We start from the raw sequence: 20,298 nt of genomic DNA, 5'->3' as shown, positions 1-20,298 counted from the left end.
TTGTTTGGATACCTTAAAATAGTTGTATTTTTTAAACTATTTTTATTTATTCTAATATCACAAACAAGAATTATCTTTTGTGGTTTTTAGGTTTATTCGCTCAGATTAAATGTTCTTTTTTTCTAATTTTTACCTTTTAATTTTTTCATAATTTCTTTTGTTAATTTTTTTTATTAATATATAATTGTATCTTGAGATAGTCATTTTTTTTTTTAATTTTTCAAGCATTTTTTCTTCTAGTAACTAAATTTTAAGTGCGAAAGGTGCGAAATAAGTGAGTAATAAGCAAAATATAAATTTTTAATTCTAGAAAATAAATAAAAGCATTTTCAATTTTTTTTTAATTAAATCACTTCAGTACTTATTTTCTAAATACTTAAAGTAATTTTTTATTTTAATTACTATTTTCTCTACTTACTTAAAAAGAATTCATTATCTCTTTCAGGCAGTTTCTGGACTCTCATTGGTTGGCATCTTTTAGTATTAGTCAAATTTGAATTCAAGAAAGCGAATTGTTATAAAAAAAATTAGAATTTGGAAATGTTCTTACTTCGTAAAGAATTTATAAAAGAATTAGGCTATGGGTCGATCTGTACTAAAAAATAAGAATTAAATAAAAAATAAGAAATGAATATGACTTCAAAACATTTAAAAACCAACCAATGATGTTCCTATTTTGATATATGCAACTGCGTTTATTGAATTAATTTTTTTAACCTAAATGAAACACCCAAATGTTCTGTTCAAGCTTACTAATATTCAAGAAGTCCGAATATATCTTACTTTTTTCTTTAAAAAATAAAAACTACTGCATTTTCTTCTTTCAGGGAATAAACAACATTATTTTTCTTGTGGGCTCTCAAAAATAAAATAGAAATACTGATATTCAAATAATTTCAGTTCAGGCAATTGAATATTTATTCTACGAGAATATTTTCTGTTTTCAAATTATTAAATTGGCATCTATCATATATACATCATCTGGCATGTTGACATCTATTAAGATTATTATTTAAAGAACATATATGAATATTTATTAACATTTGATGTTGTCAGAGAGGATTTTTATTTTTATTTTGCTTTTTTAATAAACTAAAAAAAAAGGTTCATTGTTTGCATCAAAATCAGAAAACGAAAATCTCGGAACCACTTTGAAAAAACATCTTTTAGTTTTTCTCAAAAACTGAAATATATTTTTGACACATGGATGGCTTAGATGAATTAGAATCTGATTTAAATTACCCCAAAAAGTGAAAAACTGAATGGAAAACATATCAAGAATTATTGAAAAAAATTAAAAATAATTTTTATTGCCTTAACAAAAATTATCTTTTAAGTCTGTTTCAGCTAAATTACCTCATAAGTAAAAATACTATTTCAACATGCTTAGACGAATGTTTTCTTGAAGATATGTAATTGGCGCCTTTCTCCCTAAATTTTTCATGGAGAATATATTTCTTAATATCCTTCAACTTTTCGAAAAAAAAATGAACATTCATTTTTAAGGCGTAACATTTCTATTCTTCAGTAAATCTGTTTCACTATTGAAGAATAAGAAATTTGTCTGGATTTATATTGTTTCAAAAAATCATCAATCAATTATATTGTTTACCCAAAAACATTTTAGTTTCCATTATATAGATTTTATCTATCTGAATATCTTAAAATATTAACAATCTTAATATTTTATAATTTTCAATAAAAACATACAACAAGCAAACACAAGCATTAATGCGTATTAAAATATAACCATCAATAAAAGACCGGCGGGCACAACTAACCATACACAAAGGACAGTCAAGGGACTCTAATATTACAAGCACTAATGAATGACCTCACATTTTTTTGACTGAATCCCATAACAAAAAAAAGCCTAACGGTCAACGATGACGCGAGATGATGACCGACGATAGTTTTTAGCATATATGCGTGAAAGTACAGGTAAGCATCTGCCGAAGAAGCTCCAACGGGCAGCACTTCCCACCCCCTTGGTGCTTTTTCTGTGTATAAAACCTTGTCAGTGCCAAATATCGGTACAGTCGCCACAAGACCTGACATCACTCAAGCATCATGAACTCTTTTGGCGTGGTAAGTGGCGCTTTTTTTCTTAACAAGGATTTTTTTCAGTGCTTTTATTAAGCAGTGTAGTGCATTGTGGAGCCTCCGGTTTTTGCGGTTTGTTATTTCGTGGTCAATTTTGGATGATTTTTAAAATAACATACCACAAAAATCAAGGGGTTAAGAATGGATGTTAGCGGATAAGTATAGTAGTAATCAAATTTATATATATTTATAAAATGTATATATTGTTGGTCACTACTGTACTGTACCCTGAGTGCGTGAAACTTTTTCAAATAGTTTTATACTGTTTTTTTTTAATTATTTAATTTATTATTTATTTCTGAATTGAACATTACTCACTTCTTAAAGACTTAACTCCAAAAAAGTATAATTTAAGAAATCCCCATATAGCATTTAAGGGTTAATTTTAAATATTTTTTTACGAATCATTTCAAAAATAGTTATTTATGTAACAATTGTCCGAAATGATCCTTTTTATTATAAATGGGAAATTTGTCAATTTTCATTTGAAATTGATAATTCCCATGAATAACGAAAGGGGATTTTACACACATGTAACATACCAAATTTTTCTACTACCGCAGAAAACATTCAAAATAATCAAATATAAAATTACGTACTGCACTTAAACGACTTTACGGTAAAAAAAACGTCAAAATATTTGTTGAAAAATTACAAATTAAATGTCAAATAAACGTCCAATTACTTTTTATGCACTAGTGCGTAAAAAGTGAAACTTTACACACCCTGAAAAAATGTGTATAGTGAGCACTTTACGCACGGTAGTACAAAAAAATTATTTTAAAAAATTACTCAAATAAAGACTTTTGTTTTGAATCTCAAGATAAACCATAGATAAATGCATTTTACTTAAAAAGTTAAAAATATCTACTATCTAAGTATTATCTTTTAAGCATTTTTTTTGGCCTTTAAGGTACACTACAGATTTGACTTTAATTTTATTTTTTAATTTTAAAATTATCGTTTAATAGCATTTTTTATAGTATTTAAATTTTTATTACCTCAAGAACATTTTTATTTTTTTATGGATCTTGAGGTATGTCTTAGAAAATACTTAAGAATTTAACTAGTTATTTAAATCCAGTACTGATGAATTTTAAAATTAGCATAAATGAGTAATTTCTTATTATATTTCATTCTTTTTTAAAAACTATGATTTTCTCAAAAAAATCTAGAAATTTTGTATTATAAAGGTACTAAAAATTCCCAACCTAGTCTTGTTCTATTTCTAAGATATTTCATTTCAACAGTTTACATCCAAGGGAATTGGAAATACTGACTATAACCAAATTCACTTAACGTCGGCGTCGGTAGAAAGAATTATTGTGAATTCAGTTACCAGAATTTCTTTGGATAAAGTCGAATGTTTCTGTTTCTACACCTTAAATAAATATATACTAGTAAAGAAACTTGTATAACGAATCAAGTGGTCTAAATCTAACTAATTACAATGCATCTTACCTATTTCTTTATGATGTATATATAAAACCATAAAATTCGTATTATTATGTTATCTTTTACAGTGCAAGCACAGGAAAATTATAGCTTGCAGACTTTAATTTTGAAATTAATGATTATGGAATTTTGCTACCCTATTTTTAATATTATTTGCTTGTGGTTATTTGATTTTTTTTTAAATAACCATTGTCGCATAAGTTTAGAGAAAGTTTTCTAAAAATTATGATTATGCATTAATTGTAATTATGTTATATGGAGAAAGATTTTATCAGAATTTTTATTAAACTATTGCGTTAACTGTTAAAATTAAGGTATGCCTTTCATATGCCGCAAAAAAAGATGTGTTTACTTAATATGCATAAGAACAAAAATTGCACAAATACTAGTTTATATCAAAATAAATATCTCACTATTAAAATAATTTAATTCCATAAAATTTTCTGCATGCCATCGCATACTAACTTATTACATAACAAACGGGTACATCAAACGAGTAAGTACAAAAATGCAAAAAAAAATCCAGCACCTGCTAAACGATTTTGTTTCCTAGTTGATGTCATACCCGCTTGAGAAAGTTTTATAATCGTAATAGAAAGTCTCCCAGATGAATATACCCACACAGAGTTCTCATAATTATTTCTCCTGACAAGTAAAATCAATTCTTTGTGACCTCATTATTTAAATGAAGAGCCATTAGCATTCACAAATAAATAATGAACAATGTATGTCTCTATGTAATATGTTACCTATTCAAATTATTCTTTATCTTGCGATTAAGTGGATGTAGGATTTCGTATGCCAACTTTGACACACATAAATCAGTTAATTAAAATCATCTAGTATTAAAAATTCGCAAGTTTTAATTATTACCTAAGGCGCAATAGGTGATAATAATTAAATTGACGGTAAAATTACATTTTACGCTCGTCCCCTATAATTTAGTAAATTGGTTGTACCATATAATAATGGTTTCTTTTACAATTTTAGGTACTCGCCTTTGCCATGGCCACTTTGGCCGTCGCTGAGCCCCCGTCAGGTTACAGCTACAGCAGACCAAGCGGCGGTGGCGGAGGTGGTGGTTTCGGAGGCGGCTACTCCCTGTCCGGAGGCGGTGGCGGTTATACAGCGGTATCTTCCGGCTACCAGACATCCGAAGGTGCCTCCGTAGACCCCGCTCTCCTCGAACAAGTACGTCAGATCCTCCTCAAAGAAGAGCAAAACTCTGCATCCAGCTTCGGCGGTGGTCATGGTGGAATCAGCACTTCCTACGGTGCTCCATCTTCACAATATGGTGTGCCATCCTCATCATACGGAGTGCCCGGATACAGCACCAGGGTTGTAGGAATCGATCTTGAAGGAATCAAACAGGCCATTCAGGTAGCTCAGTACAACCAAGTGTCTCAATCTGCTGGATTCTCTGGATATCCAAGTGGACCCAGCGGTAGCTACGGAGTTCCCTCCAGGCCATCTGGTTCCTACGGAGCCCCTTACTAGGCCTTCCCTCGGAGCGGGAAAGAACTGATTTAAGTGTACTTAACTCGCAAATAATATCAACAATTACCACCAAAAAGCACGGGTCATGATGCATCTCAACGACTGTCAGCCACAACATCATCGAGTGATCGTAACATCATCAAATTTTTTGTTTTGTATAAAGTTTTTTATGTTTTTTAAAAAAAATACATTTGTCACCGTAAACCTTTTTGTATGATTTTCGCCTTTCCTTTGCTCGCCTTTAAAAATATCATGATATTTTTTGAAAGATTCCAAATCTATGTCTGACACAAAGGATTTTCACCGTAAAAATTTCACTACACTATTTGTTAGTAGTCAAATGGTTGGCTTACATCTACTAATATAAATGTATTCATAATACCATATTCTTATCGAAAACCTTTTAAAATAACTCTGTTTATCTTTAGTTCCTTAACCTGAAATTAGTAACAAACTAAATAAAATGTTTATATAATAAATGCACTATAAAAGAGCAATCTGGAAAAGGAACTCCCATTTTCATATCTTTCCCAGATTACTTTAAGAATATTGCATTTCTATAGTTGATTGACAATGTTAAGTGTCATCTAAACAACTATTGAGTATTTACACTATTTACATAGTCAATTTTAGTAAAAATAAGAGGATTTCTATTTTATCGGTCAACACGAACATCTCGAGAAGAGAAAGGATAGTGCGATGTGGGTCAACGCGATCTCAACTTAAGAAGATGCTTCCGGACATTATATCTGACCACACAGAATTTATTGGGATGTCGGACCACTTTCACAACCGGGGTCGTTTTTTTTTTTAATGGGATCGACGCAATTAAATTCGACTGTATATGGACGCTGTTATTTTAATGCGTATATTCACCACATGTAATATAAGATCATCTGGGCCAATTTGCTGATGGCGTAATTCTGGCCATGGTATTATTAACTTTTTTGAAACTGGAGGCGACTGTTATAATTTTGTAATGATTGTATGCCTTCTGTTCACTTAATTGGTAATGTTAATATAATCTTGATTAAAGTCTCGATATCTTTTACATCAATATTACATATTAATTGCAGTCTGGTGTTGTATTGAATAGCTTTTGATAAATAAATACGGGGAATAAAAAAATAAGCAATTTGTGTCGCAATTTCTTTTTTTTTTTTGGTTGTTACGATATTCTTTGGGCACTCATTTATTTTTATATGCAAGTAGCAGCATGGTTTGGAAATGTGATAAAATAAAATACATTTGCCCTCTATTTCGAACATTGATATGTCTCTTAATTTTCGCTGTTAGTAAATTATATGAATAATTTTGCTGCTGATCCTTTAAAAAAGTTATATATTTTTAATAATAGTTGAATAGAAGTCCATATTTTGTAGGAGAATGCGTATATAAAGATTACAAATAGGGGAAGTCTTTATCTCCAAGAAAAATGCATGTAGGACACTTAGGTAAATGTATTATGCATTTCGGCTGTGTAAACAGCCATCATCAGATACAGAACATTACAAAAAACATATACGTTCACCAAATAAACCAAAAAATCCAAAATATGTTTTTTGTAATGTTCTGTATCTGATGATGGCTGTTTACACAGCCAAAATGCATAATACATTTACCTAAGTGTCCTACATGCATTTTTCTTGGAGATAAAGACTTCCCCTATTTGTAATCTTTTTAATAATAGTTTAAAAACGTATGAGGTTTAATAGAATGAATCACCATTTGCAAGATAATAGCAACTTGTAGTAAGGTAAGTACAATAATGTACGGGCGGTTAATGGAAAAATCAAGATTTAAACTCTCTACAACCATCAAAACATAACAATACAAAACTTCATGTGTGCAAAATTTAGCTCTTTAAACAAAACGTCTAAGTAAATTGAACAGTACGGTGTTTTAAAAAATAAATAAAAAAATCACATTCGTGCCTTTCTATTTATTAGTTTAGCATATCGATTGGCCAAAAATGTCGGCATTAAAAAACGATAGTAAGTACATAGCTACTCTTCTAACTCTTCTACTCCAGGAACAAGGCAATTCCTTAGCTTTAAAATCTTTGGCTCTTTAATGATCGGTTTCACATCTTCCTTCACTGGCCACTTCCAATTTGAACTCACTGACTTCTATTGCATGAACTTAAAATTATTTTTTCTTATTAATTTTTCAGTTTTGCAGTTGGGCACTTTTCATTTTGTTTTTATCCGATGTTTTAGTATCATTAGAATTCATTTTACTGTAGTCTTTAGCAACTTGCTTTTCGTTACTATTTATTTACCTTTTTATTTATTTATTTACTAATTACAAGCCTTACAGGTAAAAATTAAAAAGTAGGAAAAAACAAACATACTATAAAAATGTAAAATCAAACAAACAAACCAAAAACAATAAAAAAAGTAGACTTAAAATTAAATTAAAATTACCTACTTACAATGATGAAAGTTAAACATCACAAGAAGAAACATTAAAAATCAAACACTAAAAATAAAACAAAAGAATTAGACTTACATAATACATGACATATCACGTCACAATCCAAAAAAAAGAAAAATAAACTGTCACAAGGAAGAGGAAAGAGAAGGAGAAAATAAGAATACAACTGCTAATTGTTTGCAGGAACAGGCAAGATTGCACTAAAATGTTTTTTTCATTTTCAGGATTGAGGTGTTAAAGATGTAAAATGCATCTTTATTATTGGTATTATATGTTCGGCACATTACATCAATTGGCGAGGAATATAACTGATTTGTTCTTGCTCTTGGTGAAGCAAAGATGTGATTATAACGAGAGGAATCATCTTCTGGATATCCCTGGGGTGGGTAAACAACATGAGTTTTGAAATACAAGAGCTTTAGAAATCTTCTTTGGACTCCTTCAAGTTGTTGAATGTGTGTATTATATTCCGGGGACCGGACAACCGAGGCATACTCTATTTTTGATCTAACAAATAAAAAAAATAATGTTTTAAGTATCTCTATTTTTTGAAACTCGCGACTAGGTTTTAGTTGTTTCAGCAATTATTGTTTCGTAGTGCTTAGTGAATGTTAAGTTGGAATCAAAGATTATGCCCAAGTCACGGAAAGAGTCGGATCTAGTTACCACTGTGTAACTGACAGAGTAGTTAAAGAGAATTGGATTAGTTTTTGATAAGAAATAAAGTACTTGGCATTTGTCGATATTTATTTTCAGATTGTTTGTATTGCACGTGGTGCATTAGAGTATCTAGATCTTCTTGAAGGGTGAGACAGTCGTCAGAAGAGTCAATACGGAGGAGAAGCTTGAGGTCATCGGCATACAATAATACCATTGAATTAAGCTTCCCACACATCAATAAATATGTCGAACAATAGAGGACCCAGGACCGATCCCTGAGGAATGCCGGACGTAAATGATCGCATGACAAAACGTCATTTACACATACAAACTGAGATCGTCCTCAAAGACAGGATTCCAAAAGCTTAAGGAGAAAGACTCGAGTTTAGCCAACAAAATGTCATGATTCAATTTATAAAAAACTCTAGAAAGGTTAGTATATACAGGGTGTTTCAGAACTATGGGATCAAACTTCTAGGGGTTGTTCAGTGCAACAGTAGAATCCATTTGAGTATAGGAACCCATGTCCGGAAATGTGTCACTACGCCACTACGGCCCTAAGACGCGTTTAAATTTAGAAAAAATATTAATTACCTAAATAGGATCTGATGCATTTATTTTTACCTTTTGTATATGATACCATCACAACAATTGTTCAAAATGTCTTCCTCCAACCTCAATACACCGATTTAAACGCCGCACGTGATTTCGGCGGACTACACTAAAAATTTGATCCTCGTTTTAAATGATTTCAAATGCTGCTGTTATTCGTCCAATTAAGTCTAGCTCTGATTCTACTGGAGTTTCGTAGACTAAAGATTTTACATGTCCCCACAAGAAAAAATCGAGCGACGTTAAATCGGGTGACCTAGGAGGCCAAGAAACTGTTCCACCTCTGGCAATCCAACGGTGCCCAAACCGCTGAGCCAAATACTCGCGCACTTGTACAGCAAAGTGAGCCGGCGCTCCATGATGCTGAAACCACATTTCCTGTCTAACGTTTAGTGGAATATTTTCAAGGAGTTCTGGGAGAACTTCCTCCAAGAAACGTAGACAAATAGGTCCTGTTAACCGTTCCGGTAGAAGGTATGGCCCAATTAAATAATCATCAACAATGCCTGCCCATACGTTGACAGACCAACGATTCTGATGTCTTGGAAAAATTGCATAAGGATTTTCTTCGTCCCAAACATGGCTATTTCTACTATTACAAATACCGTCTCTTGTGAAAGCGGCTTCATCGGTCCACAAAACATATCGTAAAAAATTTGGTTGTGTAATGATGTGATCCAGAAGCCATCGACAAAATTGAACTATAGGATGATAATCGGCTGCAGTCATACCTTGAACTTTCTGGAAGTGGTAAGGATGAAGTTGTTGCTCGTGTAGTACCCGCCAGACAGAAGCGTTACTCGTATTCATATTCTTAGCGACGTCACGTGTGCTATTTGATGGTTCATCGGCAACTCGCTGAAGCATCTCTTCTTCAAATTCGACCGTTCTTACGGTTCGAGCAACACCAGTATCATGCATCTTGGTCTTAAACATGCCTATCTCAGCGAGCCGCCGATGAACCGCAAAAAGCTTTTTGTATCCAGGATGCTGTCGTTCAGGATAACGTTCATGATACAACCGCGATGCTGCTCGTGCATTGCAGTTCGTTGCTCCGTATGCCAAATGCATATCCGCTAATTCTTGATTGGTAAAGTTTTCCATTAGCAATAAATGTTTAAAAATTGTAAGCTATAAAATTTTTAAACATGACATTGAGAATTGACATTGATAAGCGTTGATTTTAAACAATTGTTGTTATGGTATCACGTACAAAAGGTAAAAATAAATGCAGCAGATCCCATTTAGGTAATTAATGTTTTTTATAAATTTTAACGCGTCTTGGGGCCGTAGTGGCGTAGTGACGCATTTCCGGACATGGGTTCCATACTCAAATGGATTCTTCTATTGCACTGAACAACCCCCAGAAGTTTGATCCCATAGTTCTGAAGCACTCTGTATTACGTCTAGATGGGAAGAGGAGTCTCAAGTTTCCGCGATCATTACGAGATTCGGTGTTGTTGAACATCCTTTGAAAGAGCCTTGTTGATGCAAGGAAATCTTATTTTTTACTTGATAAATCATTCTAAACTACTCAAAACGAAAAAGCCACTTGAAAAAAATGTAAATAATTTTTTGTGTAATAGTTTTTTTTTGCATTATTTATTGTTTTCTGCCTTATTTGTGAAAGACTCTTATTAAAATTGTAAATCTTAAACCTGTCAGATATGTTATTTAGGAATAAAAAAATCAAATTTCAATAAGTCAATAAATAATGGTTTTATTTTTTCCATCGTTTAATAAGGCAGTATCTTAAAAATATTCCTAGTAGTGAGTATGCGTTCTTGTGGCCCTGACAACTTCAGCACAATAACTGAGCATACTCTCAATCAAGTTTTTGATTAACTCCTAGGGGGATTGGTCCCATTCTTGAATAAGAAGTTCTTCAAGTTGGTGTATGATTTGCATACGCTGCCTATCCAATAATCTATCGTGTTGTAAAATGAAATCTACTCCCATATTATCCGCAAAAGGAATCATGTGTGGTGTTAAAACTTATTCTAAATAACGTAACGGTTAAGAAACCGTTTGCAATTACCACTAAGACTTAGCCATTGAAACATATACAAGAAAACATAACCGATAAGATACATAAACCGAACAGATTTCTTGCACAGCTAAGTCCAAATACTACTCACCTGTTCGTCGCCATACCCGAACTCGTCCATCGTTGTGATGTAAGCAGAATCTAGACTCATCCGTAAACAAGCCATTACTCCATGTGGTATTGTCCAATGACGATGTGCTCCGGCAAACATTCTTCGAGCTCTTCGATGCTCTGCTGATTTTTAAGCGCTCGTGCAGTAGTGGTTCGTTTCCTAATCGCCCACAGACTTAATAAACGGTCTTCTCGAGGTGATGTGGCCCTTTGACGTTGAGTATAGGGTCTTTTTCTGATAATAAATTAATGAATTCATTTATAGCGGCCCGACTCGCATTGAACATTTTTGCGACTCTTCTTCTAGAATAACTTTCCTCAATTAACGTTACCGCCCTAGCGATTTCTAAGACTGATGAAAACAAGCGAAAATTTAATATGCGCCGATAAGAAATTCTTAACATTAAAATGTCTATATTTTTTTCTGAGGATATACAGGCAAAAAAAATGTGTTTAGAACTCTACGAATAAGGCTGAAGTCTATACATTGTGATTGTAAAATAATATTTTCGTTTAACTACAAAATACGTGGAATATAAGCTTATGGAGTAGCGTATTATGAACAAGAATTTCCAAGCATTTAGCGAAGTTGTTAATAATTGTTATCGGTCTATAATTGGTGACATCCATCCTTTCAGATTTTTTGCAAATAGGACTTATTCTTGACTGCTTTCAGATCTTAGGAATAGATTGAGTTAACAAACAAAGATTGAAAAGAGAAGCAAGTGGCTTGGCAAGAACAGCAGCGCAATCTCTTAAAAAAAAATAGATATCTGGACCACTTGTCCAGATATCTTACCTGCTATCCTATTATTTTCATGGATTTAAAATAAATACGAAAAACTTCATCTTCTGAAAAAGATTGGATATCAATAATAGGATAAATTATTCTTGACTTATCAGTAAGACTGTTTGTGTCAGGGTTACTTCTTGTGTTAAAAGATTACTGAAAAAAATCTGCAAAGCCATTTACACATTCAGTAGCGGAGTAAATCTGAGGGTTATTATAAATCATCATATCAGGGATACGAATCAAAGTGAGCGTTTAGAGTTTATATAAGTCCAAAATTCGTTCGGATTATCGTTTATTGCTCTTCAGTTTGAGTAGTATATTCCTTGTGTGCTGCTATATAATTTTTTTTATTCAGTTCTTAATTTAGAAAACTCGTGTTATGACGTATTATCCTTTGATCTTTTATATCTACAATGTAGTTTATTTTTCAGATATATATTTATTATTATTTCAATACTACACCAAGGAGGCTAAATATTTTTACGCTTTGGAGTATACTTGGGAACCCATTTATTTAATATTGTAAAAAGACATTTATAGAATGCATCAAAATATCAAAATCATCATACAAGTGGGGTCTATATGTGTAAAACTATAAAGGGGAGGCCAATCAATATACATTAAGTCACTATATAGACTATGATAATTTGCTCTTTTGAGGATGAAAATAGGTGATTTCAGGGATTCAATATTTTTAAGTCCATGCAAGAAGTCTTTTCCTAAGCAAACACAAATATAGAGGGGTGGGTGATGTGGGACTTCTTTGCTGATCAAATCAATGGATCTCACAACATCACATTGACCCACATTAAATAAGATAAGGTCTAACAGCCGATTGTTTCCCGACAGAGTTAACAAAAAGGCGGGTATTGCTGCTGGAGGCACGCAGAGATCTGAATACGTCAGGGTTTTGCTGACTATGATTAGAGCTGATGTTGTTAACAGCCTGTTAATAACAGGGGCATTTTGAGCGGGGACAACTTGATGGTGTCGGACTGACGACGTGAAGAGCTGTAGCAAGTGTATACAACGAACCATTACAGTATTCTTTAAAAAATGTAATGTCATTTGATAGTTTGTGAATCTGATTATGTGTGTTCTTAACGACATCAGCAAAGCCAGTATTCAGTGATTAAGAGAGTTTACCCTGTGCGAGTCAATTGCGAAACCATTGCAAAGATTTGCAATGGTTTCCAAGCACTTTTCATTTTCTTCAAGTAGCTTTTTAATTTTTAAGGTTTAAACCATCAAGGTGTTTCATTTGCTGACTCTATTGTTTATTTTTCTGTAGATCAACATTGTAATCTTGTTCTGTAGCCGTTGTAGTTGCTACTGAAAGCCCCTTTCCCGGCAGTACAGTTTCTAAGTCATTGACTTTTTGCATGTGTATAGAGTTTTGATGTTCCTGGTTATCTGCCTCAGCGGCACACTCAGAAGAACAGGGAAGTCTGTACCTATCCATTAATCACTACACTGTTCTTTCTTTCAAAAAAAAGAAGTGAAATTATGTAATGTAAATGTTGTATGTATGTAATCAGTTCTTCTCTGTTACTACTGATTTATTGAGAAATCGCCCTAATTTTTTTAAATTGAAATGCGATATCCGGTATGTTTTTACATATTATTATTTTGATAGAAATGGTATTATAAAAGCAATAATATTCCACTTGTAATGTTTTGACACATATCGTCAAAAAGAAATCAATTTTAATTTTGAAATAAAACCATGGAATAGTATATTATGTAATAAGTTTTCAAAATGGCTCTTTGCACACGGGTGTGACAGTTTATTGCCACAAGCGGTAGGCGAGAGTCACACAAGTGTGCACAGAGCCGATTTGAAGTTGTTGCACACTATACTTTTTCTACGACTGTACATTAGAAAATAACCAACATTCTTTGTAAATTCATTTAAATTTTCAACAATATCATTAAATGACAACAACAGGTAAACAAGTTTTTTATTTTCTACATTTTTCAAACAACAATAAAATTGAATTAGGTAGTTAAGGTTATAATTAATGGCAATACTCATATTGGGAACGGTTATTAAAATCAACTATAGGAATCTGGATTCGGAAGATTCAAACACGGAGACTTTTCCTGCCATATTTATTTTTTTGATACCAATGACTTGTTTTGTGCATTTGCCATTGCAATAATTCAGAAAAAACCTTTTAGTTAGTTTAGTTTAAAATAAAAAGTACCTATAATGATAAAGGATGTGGGTACTTTTGTTTTTGTGTGTTTCATTTTCACCAGTATTGCAGAACGAATATCTTTGATATTCCCAGTTGCTAATCTGCCGAGCTCGTCCCACCTACAAGCTCCTGTTAATCCAATTTCCATGGCAGCTTAAGAAGTTAAGATATACTATATTAGTTTCTAGTTTATTAACATTATTATCTGAGTAAAGTATCTTAATAAGCAAATATTTCTAGAGCAGTAGATAGGAACCGATGAAAATACTTTTCAGTGGAAGTCTTTGGAACATAGTTTTCTGATTTTCTTTTAGGAAAGTAACCAATTTCATATAATTACCCAAATCGACGACATCTTTTATCTTCAGCGTACTTTTCAACATTGAGTATTAGGACCAGAGAGTGGACGACTTATATTTGATAAAAATAGTCTAGCGCCGCATTTTTAGAAAAAGATTTAACATTTTTGTTATCCCTCCAGACCATAAATTTGTAATGCGGCTTTCTGCATCAATTCGCAAGCATCGGCGGATTCAATTGTGTGCTCCATTACCCGTAGATTAGGGTAAAAATTAAGATGATATTTAAGTTAAATTACTTTTCAAACAATATAACACTAATAAATACGTTACGCCACGCCAGAGACAATATTCGCACTGTTGTTGTCACTTGTCTCTGGTTTACGCGGCGACAATCTTAGATAGCAATTATTACCAGGAATTTCACCCTTGAGGAAGCGTGCGCAATGATTGCACGGCGTGCGAAAAACGTCACTTTTAGATTTACGTTGGGATGCGTTTTTTAACGGTTTATACAGCAGTTATAGAAAAAAATACATTTTATCTTATTTCGTTTCTTAGCTGCTCTAGACGAATATTCAAAATTAGTAAACAGCTTTTTCAATAGTTCTAAGAAATCCCGGCTAATATAATATAATATATACCGGCACGGCCAACGAAGATCTTGAATGCAGAAATCAATACAATTAACTTAAAATGACGAATTAAATCAAAGAAGAGAACGATAGCGTTTTTACTACTTTGGTTCAACTAACTACAGTCCGACCAAAAATTGAACGTAGAAATGGCCGAGATGCCGTGTATCGCGTTTTCTCTCTCAGCAGCAAGCATGAACGACAATTTCTCTCTTTAATTTAATGCTTTGTCTTGAATGCATGCTTATCGTTGCATCCGAGAAAGAAATTTGCCGCGCCAGTGTATAATATGTAAAAAGAAGAAATATTGGGCACAACCTAACTGTAAATCAACCATCATTCACAAAGTTCTTACAATTCCTCTGCCCGAATTGCTACATACTGGTACTAGTATATTGCTAATTGGTATATTCAACAATGCAACAATTGGTATATTCAATAATTTCCGACTTCACATAAAAAATCTAAAGTTTATTTAAGTGTCTCGGCTAAAACTCATAATATTTGTCTGAACAATCACTTCGTCAATGAAAACTGATACATTTATACCTAGTTACTTGCCGACTGGTACACATATAACGACTGATATCAATCAATGTGGGTCCGAAATGTCAATGATCCATTCAGAAGTTTATATTCACCAGATATGAGATTGCGTTGACAATGTGTTGCTGAAAAATCCTTTTTTTGCCAGCTATATCAATAGTACTACAAAACTGTGAGAAACTTTAGTTTTAAAATTCTCTCAATGAGAGTGTAGGGTTATTTCTAAAAAGATGTTACGGTTTTGATACGGTTTAATTAAACAAAAATTTGAATTATTGTATTCAAAAATGATCATGTATGGTGGCATGCAGGTAATTTTGCGGTAGTTAAAAATCTAGACAGTTTCTTTCAATTTAAAGGCAAGGGCTAATTTGTTTCAAAAAGAAAACTAGATTGCAAATTTCCCTTTTAAAAGAGCTTCCAACAAGGTGCCTTAAATGCTTAGAACATTGAAAGGCTAGAATTAGTAAACAACAACTTTGTTTGAGTCCAACATGTGCACAGGGGCAAGAGGGGTGTTTTGTTTACAAACATATTTGCCGATTCTCTGTTGTCAAGTCGACACGAATTTCCAACGGAGAAAATATTTAGCTATATATTAACAACCATTATAACGTTAATTTAACTTATTTGTATTGTATTTTATAGGAAAATTTAAAATAAAAAGTATAAATACTACAATTAACATATTTTAAGAATAAATATAATATCCTTAAGCAAAAAAAAAACAAAATTATTAACATTCTTATCCCTAAAACTGCTTCTAAAAAATGTGAAGCGACAACACCGAAGCTTAAGCACCTGAGCCATACGCGTAGTGTCATCTGTCAAACGGCCTCTTTGTTTATTTTCGGGATTCGTGTATTTTCATTCATTTTTGGTTTAAAAAGGAAAAAGGCCATATTTTAGTGTTTTTTCAAATTGCTAGGATGGCAAAAACTTGTGTCGTTTGTGCCGCATCATGATAAAAAGGTGATTCCAGCCGATCTTTTCACAAGTAAGTACCGATACTTTCATAACATCACATCATGGGGTAACCATCATCATAAACGTAGAATAGGGGATCTTATAGATATAAACCTAATAAAAACTTGAATGTGAAAGTGTGCGTAAAATACCAAAATATTTATATTTTTAAATGTACCTATCTATATATAGTTATGTTTTTTTAATATTGACATTAGGTAGATAGATGAAATTACTAATTTTTTATTGCCTTTAAAGAATTTTGAAATTTATTTAGATATTGATATCTATGTATAAAGTTAATTTTGTCTTTCCCTAAAATTTGGTCGATAATTCTTTGTTTGTTTTACCATATTGCAACTTACAATAATACATATAGTGATTGGCACCACATATTAATTAATTACTGTAATTTTTTTTGCTTTTTGATTAAATATCAAATACTTATTATAGATTGCCTAATATATGCCCAAAGGGAACAATGGATTTCATTAATGGAAATCAACACAATTAAAAAGAACATATTTGTTTGTTCAGATCACATCCTTAGAAGTAATTTCTTATATAAGGAAGATAATATTATCAGTAGCCAGACTTTATTAAAAAAATCAGCCCTACCTCAAAGTTAATTTTTTTTTTTAATATATTTTTCTAGTATAAAAAAATCATCACAAAAAGTATTAGTGTTACTCATATAAGCTTTATTTAACACTTATTAAATTAGGTATGTGTGTAAAACTATTTTTTTACTAGGATTTCTGATGCACTAGTTAAAACCACAGCAGCCGATAATTCAGTTAATTTACCAAGTGATTTACCCTCCAAAGCTGCAGGGGTAGTTTTCCTGAAGAGTGCAAAGACTTCTTTAGCTTCCAAAATGGTATATAGTACAAACAGTGAAGCTAATATAGACAAGTATGGATAACTAAAATAGATTAATATTCTTGATACACCAAATTTTGTATAATTACAGATCTGATCATTCATCATCAACAATAACTGCATCTGAGATTAATAGTTACCGTGGGGTCTAGGTCAACACATTCCCTGACTCTGCCAAGGAAAAGGTAAAAATACACTCAGAATAGACTACTAGTTTTATGCCATGTATCATCCTATTCTATATATCTTATTTAAAAGTGATACAGTATTTTATTGTGTCATATTTGTTTAATTAAATGCAATTAATCAAATGTATGATATTACAAAGATTCTTTATATTAACATACATTTTATTGATCAACTGGATTGTCATAATACATTTTTTTAATTTTTTCTTTTTAATTTTGGTATTACTATATTTTTATGTATATTATTCTAGGGCAAAATCAAAATGATATCCTGAGGACCTAAGCACTGATGATTCCACCGTTTCAAAAGCTAGATTACTTGTCACCATATTATGGAAAAAAAATAAAGAACAAGAAATTAAAATTCAAAGATTGCAACAAACAAATTTGCGCCAAAGAAATTGAATTAGATTTCTCAAGTCATTATTAAAATACTTAAGAAATAATAACATGATTTTCGAAAAAGCCCAACATACTACATATTTTATTTGACTTGTAAAAGTACTTGTTTGTATATTACTACTAATAAACTATCTAATCTAATCTAATGTACATAGTCTTTATTCTTAGGTAAGCTTTGTTTTTTAGTATAAATTAATATGATACAATAATTGGTATTAGGTATTATATAGGTCACTGTTAAATGTCTCAAAACCATTGTACAGGCTAAATACTCATAATAAAAATCTTATAACGTATAAAAAATCTGCAACTCCTTCACAACTTGAAAATTCTTGTAGTTTTAACTCTTTCCGCTGAAGCAATACTGTCCCTTTAAAAAAGTCAGCACCATAGAAGTATATATTATGTGATATAAAGTAAGTGATGTAAAACTGAGTTTTGTCCAATATAACAATAACAATAAAATTTTCCAAAATGTTAAAAATGTGTGTCTTAAAACATGATTTATTAAGAAATCTATAATATTATATTATTAAAATATTTAATTTCCATAAAAATGCTTTGACAAAAATGCTGCCTTTTATTAGGACCTTCCTCTAACGAAGTCCGTTAAAAAAACACATAAATAGCTCGTAAATGGTAATATTACTTATACTCAAACTCTATAAAAATTAATAAAAATTTATCAGGTAAATATTTGTTGACGACGTCACTGGTAGAGAGTGCTTTTATCGGTGGCATCAACAATGCGATCGAGCGGTGTTGCGATGCCATTACCGTTTTCTCGTTGCTTCGTACTTTACTTTCATTTATTTAACGTATATTGACTTCGATATAGAGTATCTTATCAAATTTATTCTAAAAGAATGCTTGATATTTTATTCAAGGGGAGCAGTAGTATTGTTTTGAGCCTTTGGAAACAACTTGGAAAATTTGTATGATATTATAAAGTGATTTTTGCCATTTCTCTATGAACATTTGGCATCACTGCATCAGAGATGTTGCAAGCAAACAAACCCGCCCATAGTTCCACGGCATGCTACTTCTAGCCTTTCAATGTTCTAAGCTTAAATGTAAAAAAAATAAGTAGGGGATTAGGCTTCACCCTTTCAGAGGGGTTGAAAATTTTTTTTTATATATTTTTTAAGGTCGCAAAAAGCCTTAGCAGCCGTGTGTTTGGGTTTTTCTGAAATATTTTTTTCAAGAGCGCCAATTAAAGTCTTAAGTAAGAATTTAAGTTTTTGTTAATTGGAGAATGAAATAAAAATATAAATAAGAACATCTACATTTTATTAAAAAACAGAAAAATAATAATGATTAACCCTGATTCAACCCTAGAACCAGAAGATGGAGTCACCGGCGATAAATGTAATGCAATATTTCCATTTTTATTGATATCATTCGATATTCGTGTCGGATCGCCTTCCGCGTTTTAAATAATCCACATAAGACCTCACCCTTTATTTCATTATTTCATATTTCATAAAAATTGGTGAAAAAGATGTGTATTATCTCAAAGTCTTGATTATTGGAACAGCAACTCGCATTGAATTTTATTTAATTTTTATAAATCATGCCTTAAGACTAGCATTTTAAATTAAAAAAATAAATAGATAATGTTTAAATTTGATTTCGGCATATCTTTTAGGATTCTTACGATTAGAAAAAACAAACTGAAAAAGTAGAGGGAAATAAAGAAATCCAAACCGATCCAATCGTATTTCGCTTTAATTGAGCACTATGTCTTGATTCCACCTAAAAGTAAGGCTAATAATTATATAATTCCATATGACTATCGTTTATATATTAATTTTTTATATATTAATATTTCTTTGGTAATGTATGTGATAAATATTCAATAAAGATGTTCTTCTTTTAAATAATTAAACTATAAATAAATCATACACCATATTTTCGAAATGGTACTATGCCACCTTGTGGTTCTAGGGCTAATTTAATTATCTTTAACAAATTGTATTTTATTTAAAGATATCATTTTTAAGACATTCATTTTTTCTAACTAAGTAATAATAGAATACAGAAAATAGCTGAGGACTAGAACTCAGAGAATGCATCCTACTCTCACAAACAACGAAATCCTCATCTGATTCCATATCACTAAAAATGGTACGTATCGTGTTCGTTTCCATATCTAAACCTTCTAATGTATAAAGCGTTTTACCATATTCATCACAACGCTTGTAAAACGAATATATAATATTATCGACTACAACGCAACTGATCTCGATATGGTTGGAAACGAATTCTGTCCCTTCTGCCTCAACATCAGTACGTGAGTGTGTAACGTTTACTGGTATAAGTTGGTCTCCCTCTAAGGTGAATTTTATAAAATAAAAATTACCTGAAATATTATTGTACTACATTTAAACTGTAATCGTTCTTAAATATTTTATAAATTGAGGGGCTGCACCTCTTTCTCTTTAACTATGTTTTCGTTGGGATCC

At 31.7% G+C, this 20,298-nt stretch overlaps 2 protein-coding genes across 2 annotated transcripts in view; one reads left to right on the top strand and one right to left on the bottom strand.

The window, feature by feature from the left end:
* Positions 1 to 20,298, bottom strand: part of LOC126736321 (bumetanide-sensitive sodium-(potassium)-chloride cotransporter) — a 76,252-nt gene that overhangs the window by 55,733 nt on the left and 221 nt on the right. The gene's annotated exons all lie outside the window — the stretch shown is intronic.
* Positions 1,925 to 5,259, top strand: LOC126736332 (prisilkin-39). Its single transcript, XM_050440642.1, has 2 exons — positions 1,925 to 2,088; positions 4,549 to 5,259. The coding sequence occupies exons 1-2, from the start codon at positions 2,071 to 2,073 to the stop codon at positions 5,053 to 5,055; spliced, it is 525 nt and encodes a 174-aa protein (XP_050296599.1). The 5' UTR covers positions 1,925 to 2,070; the 3' UTR covers positions 5,056 to 5,259.

Source organism: Anthonomus grandis, chromosome 5 (assembly GCF_022605725.1).
Source record: "Anthonomus grandis grandis chromosome 5, icAntGran1.3, whole genome shotgun sequence".
In the NCBI taxonomy this organism is placed as follows: domain Eukaryota; kingdom Metazoa; phylum Arthropoda; class Insecta; order Coleoptera; family Curculionidae; genus Anthonomus; species Anthonomus grandis.
This window is presented reverse-complemented; position numbering and strand designations above follow the sequence as displayed.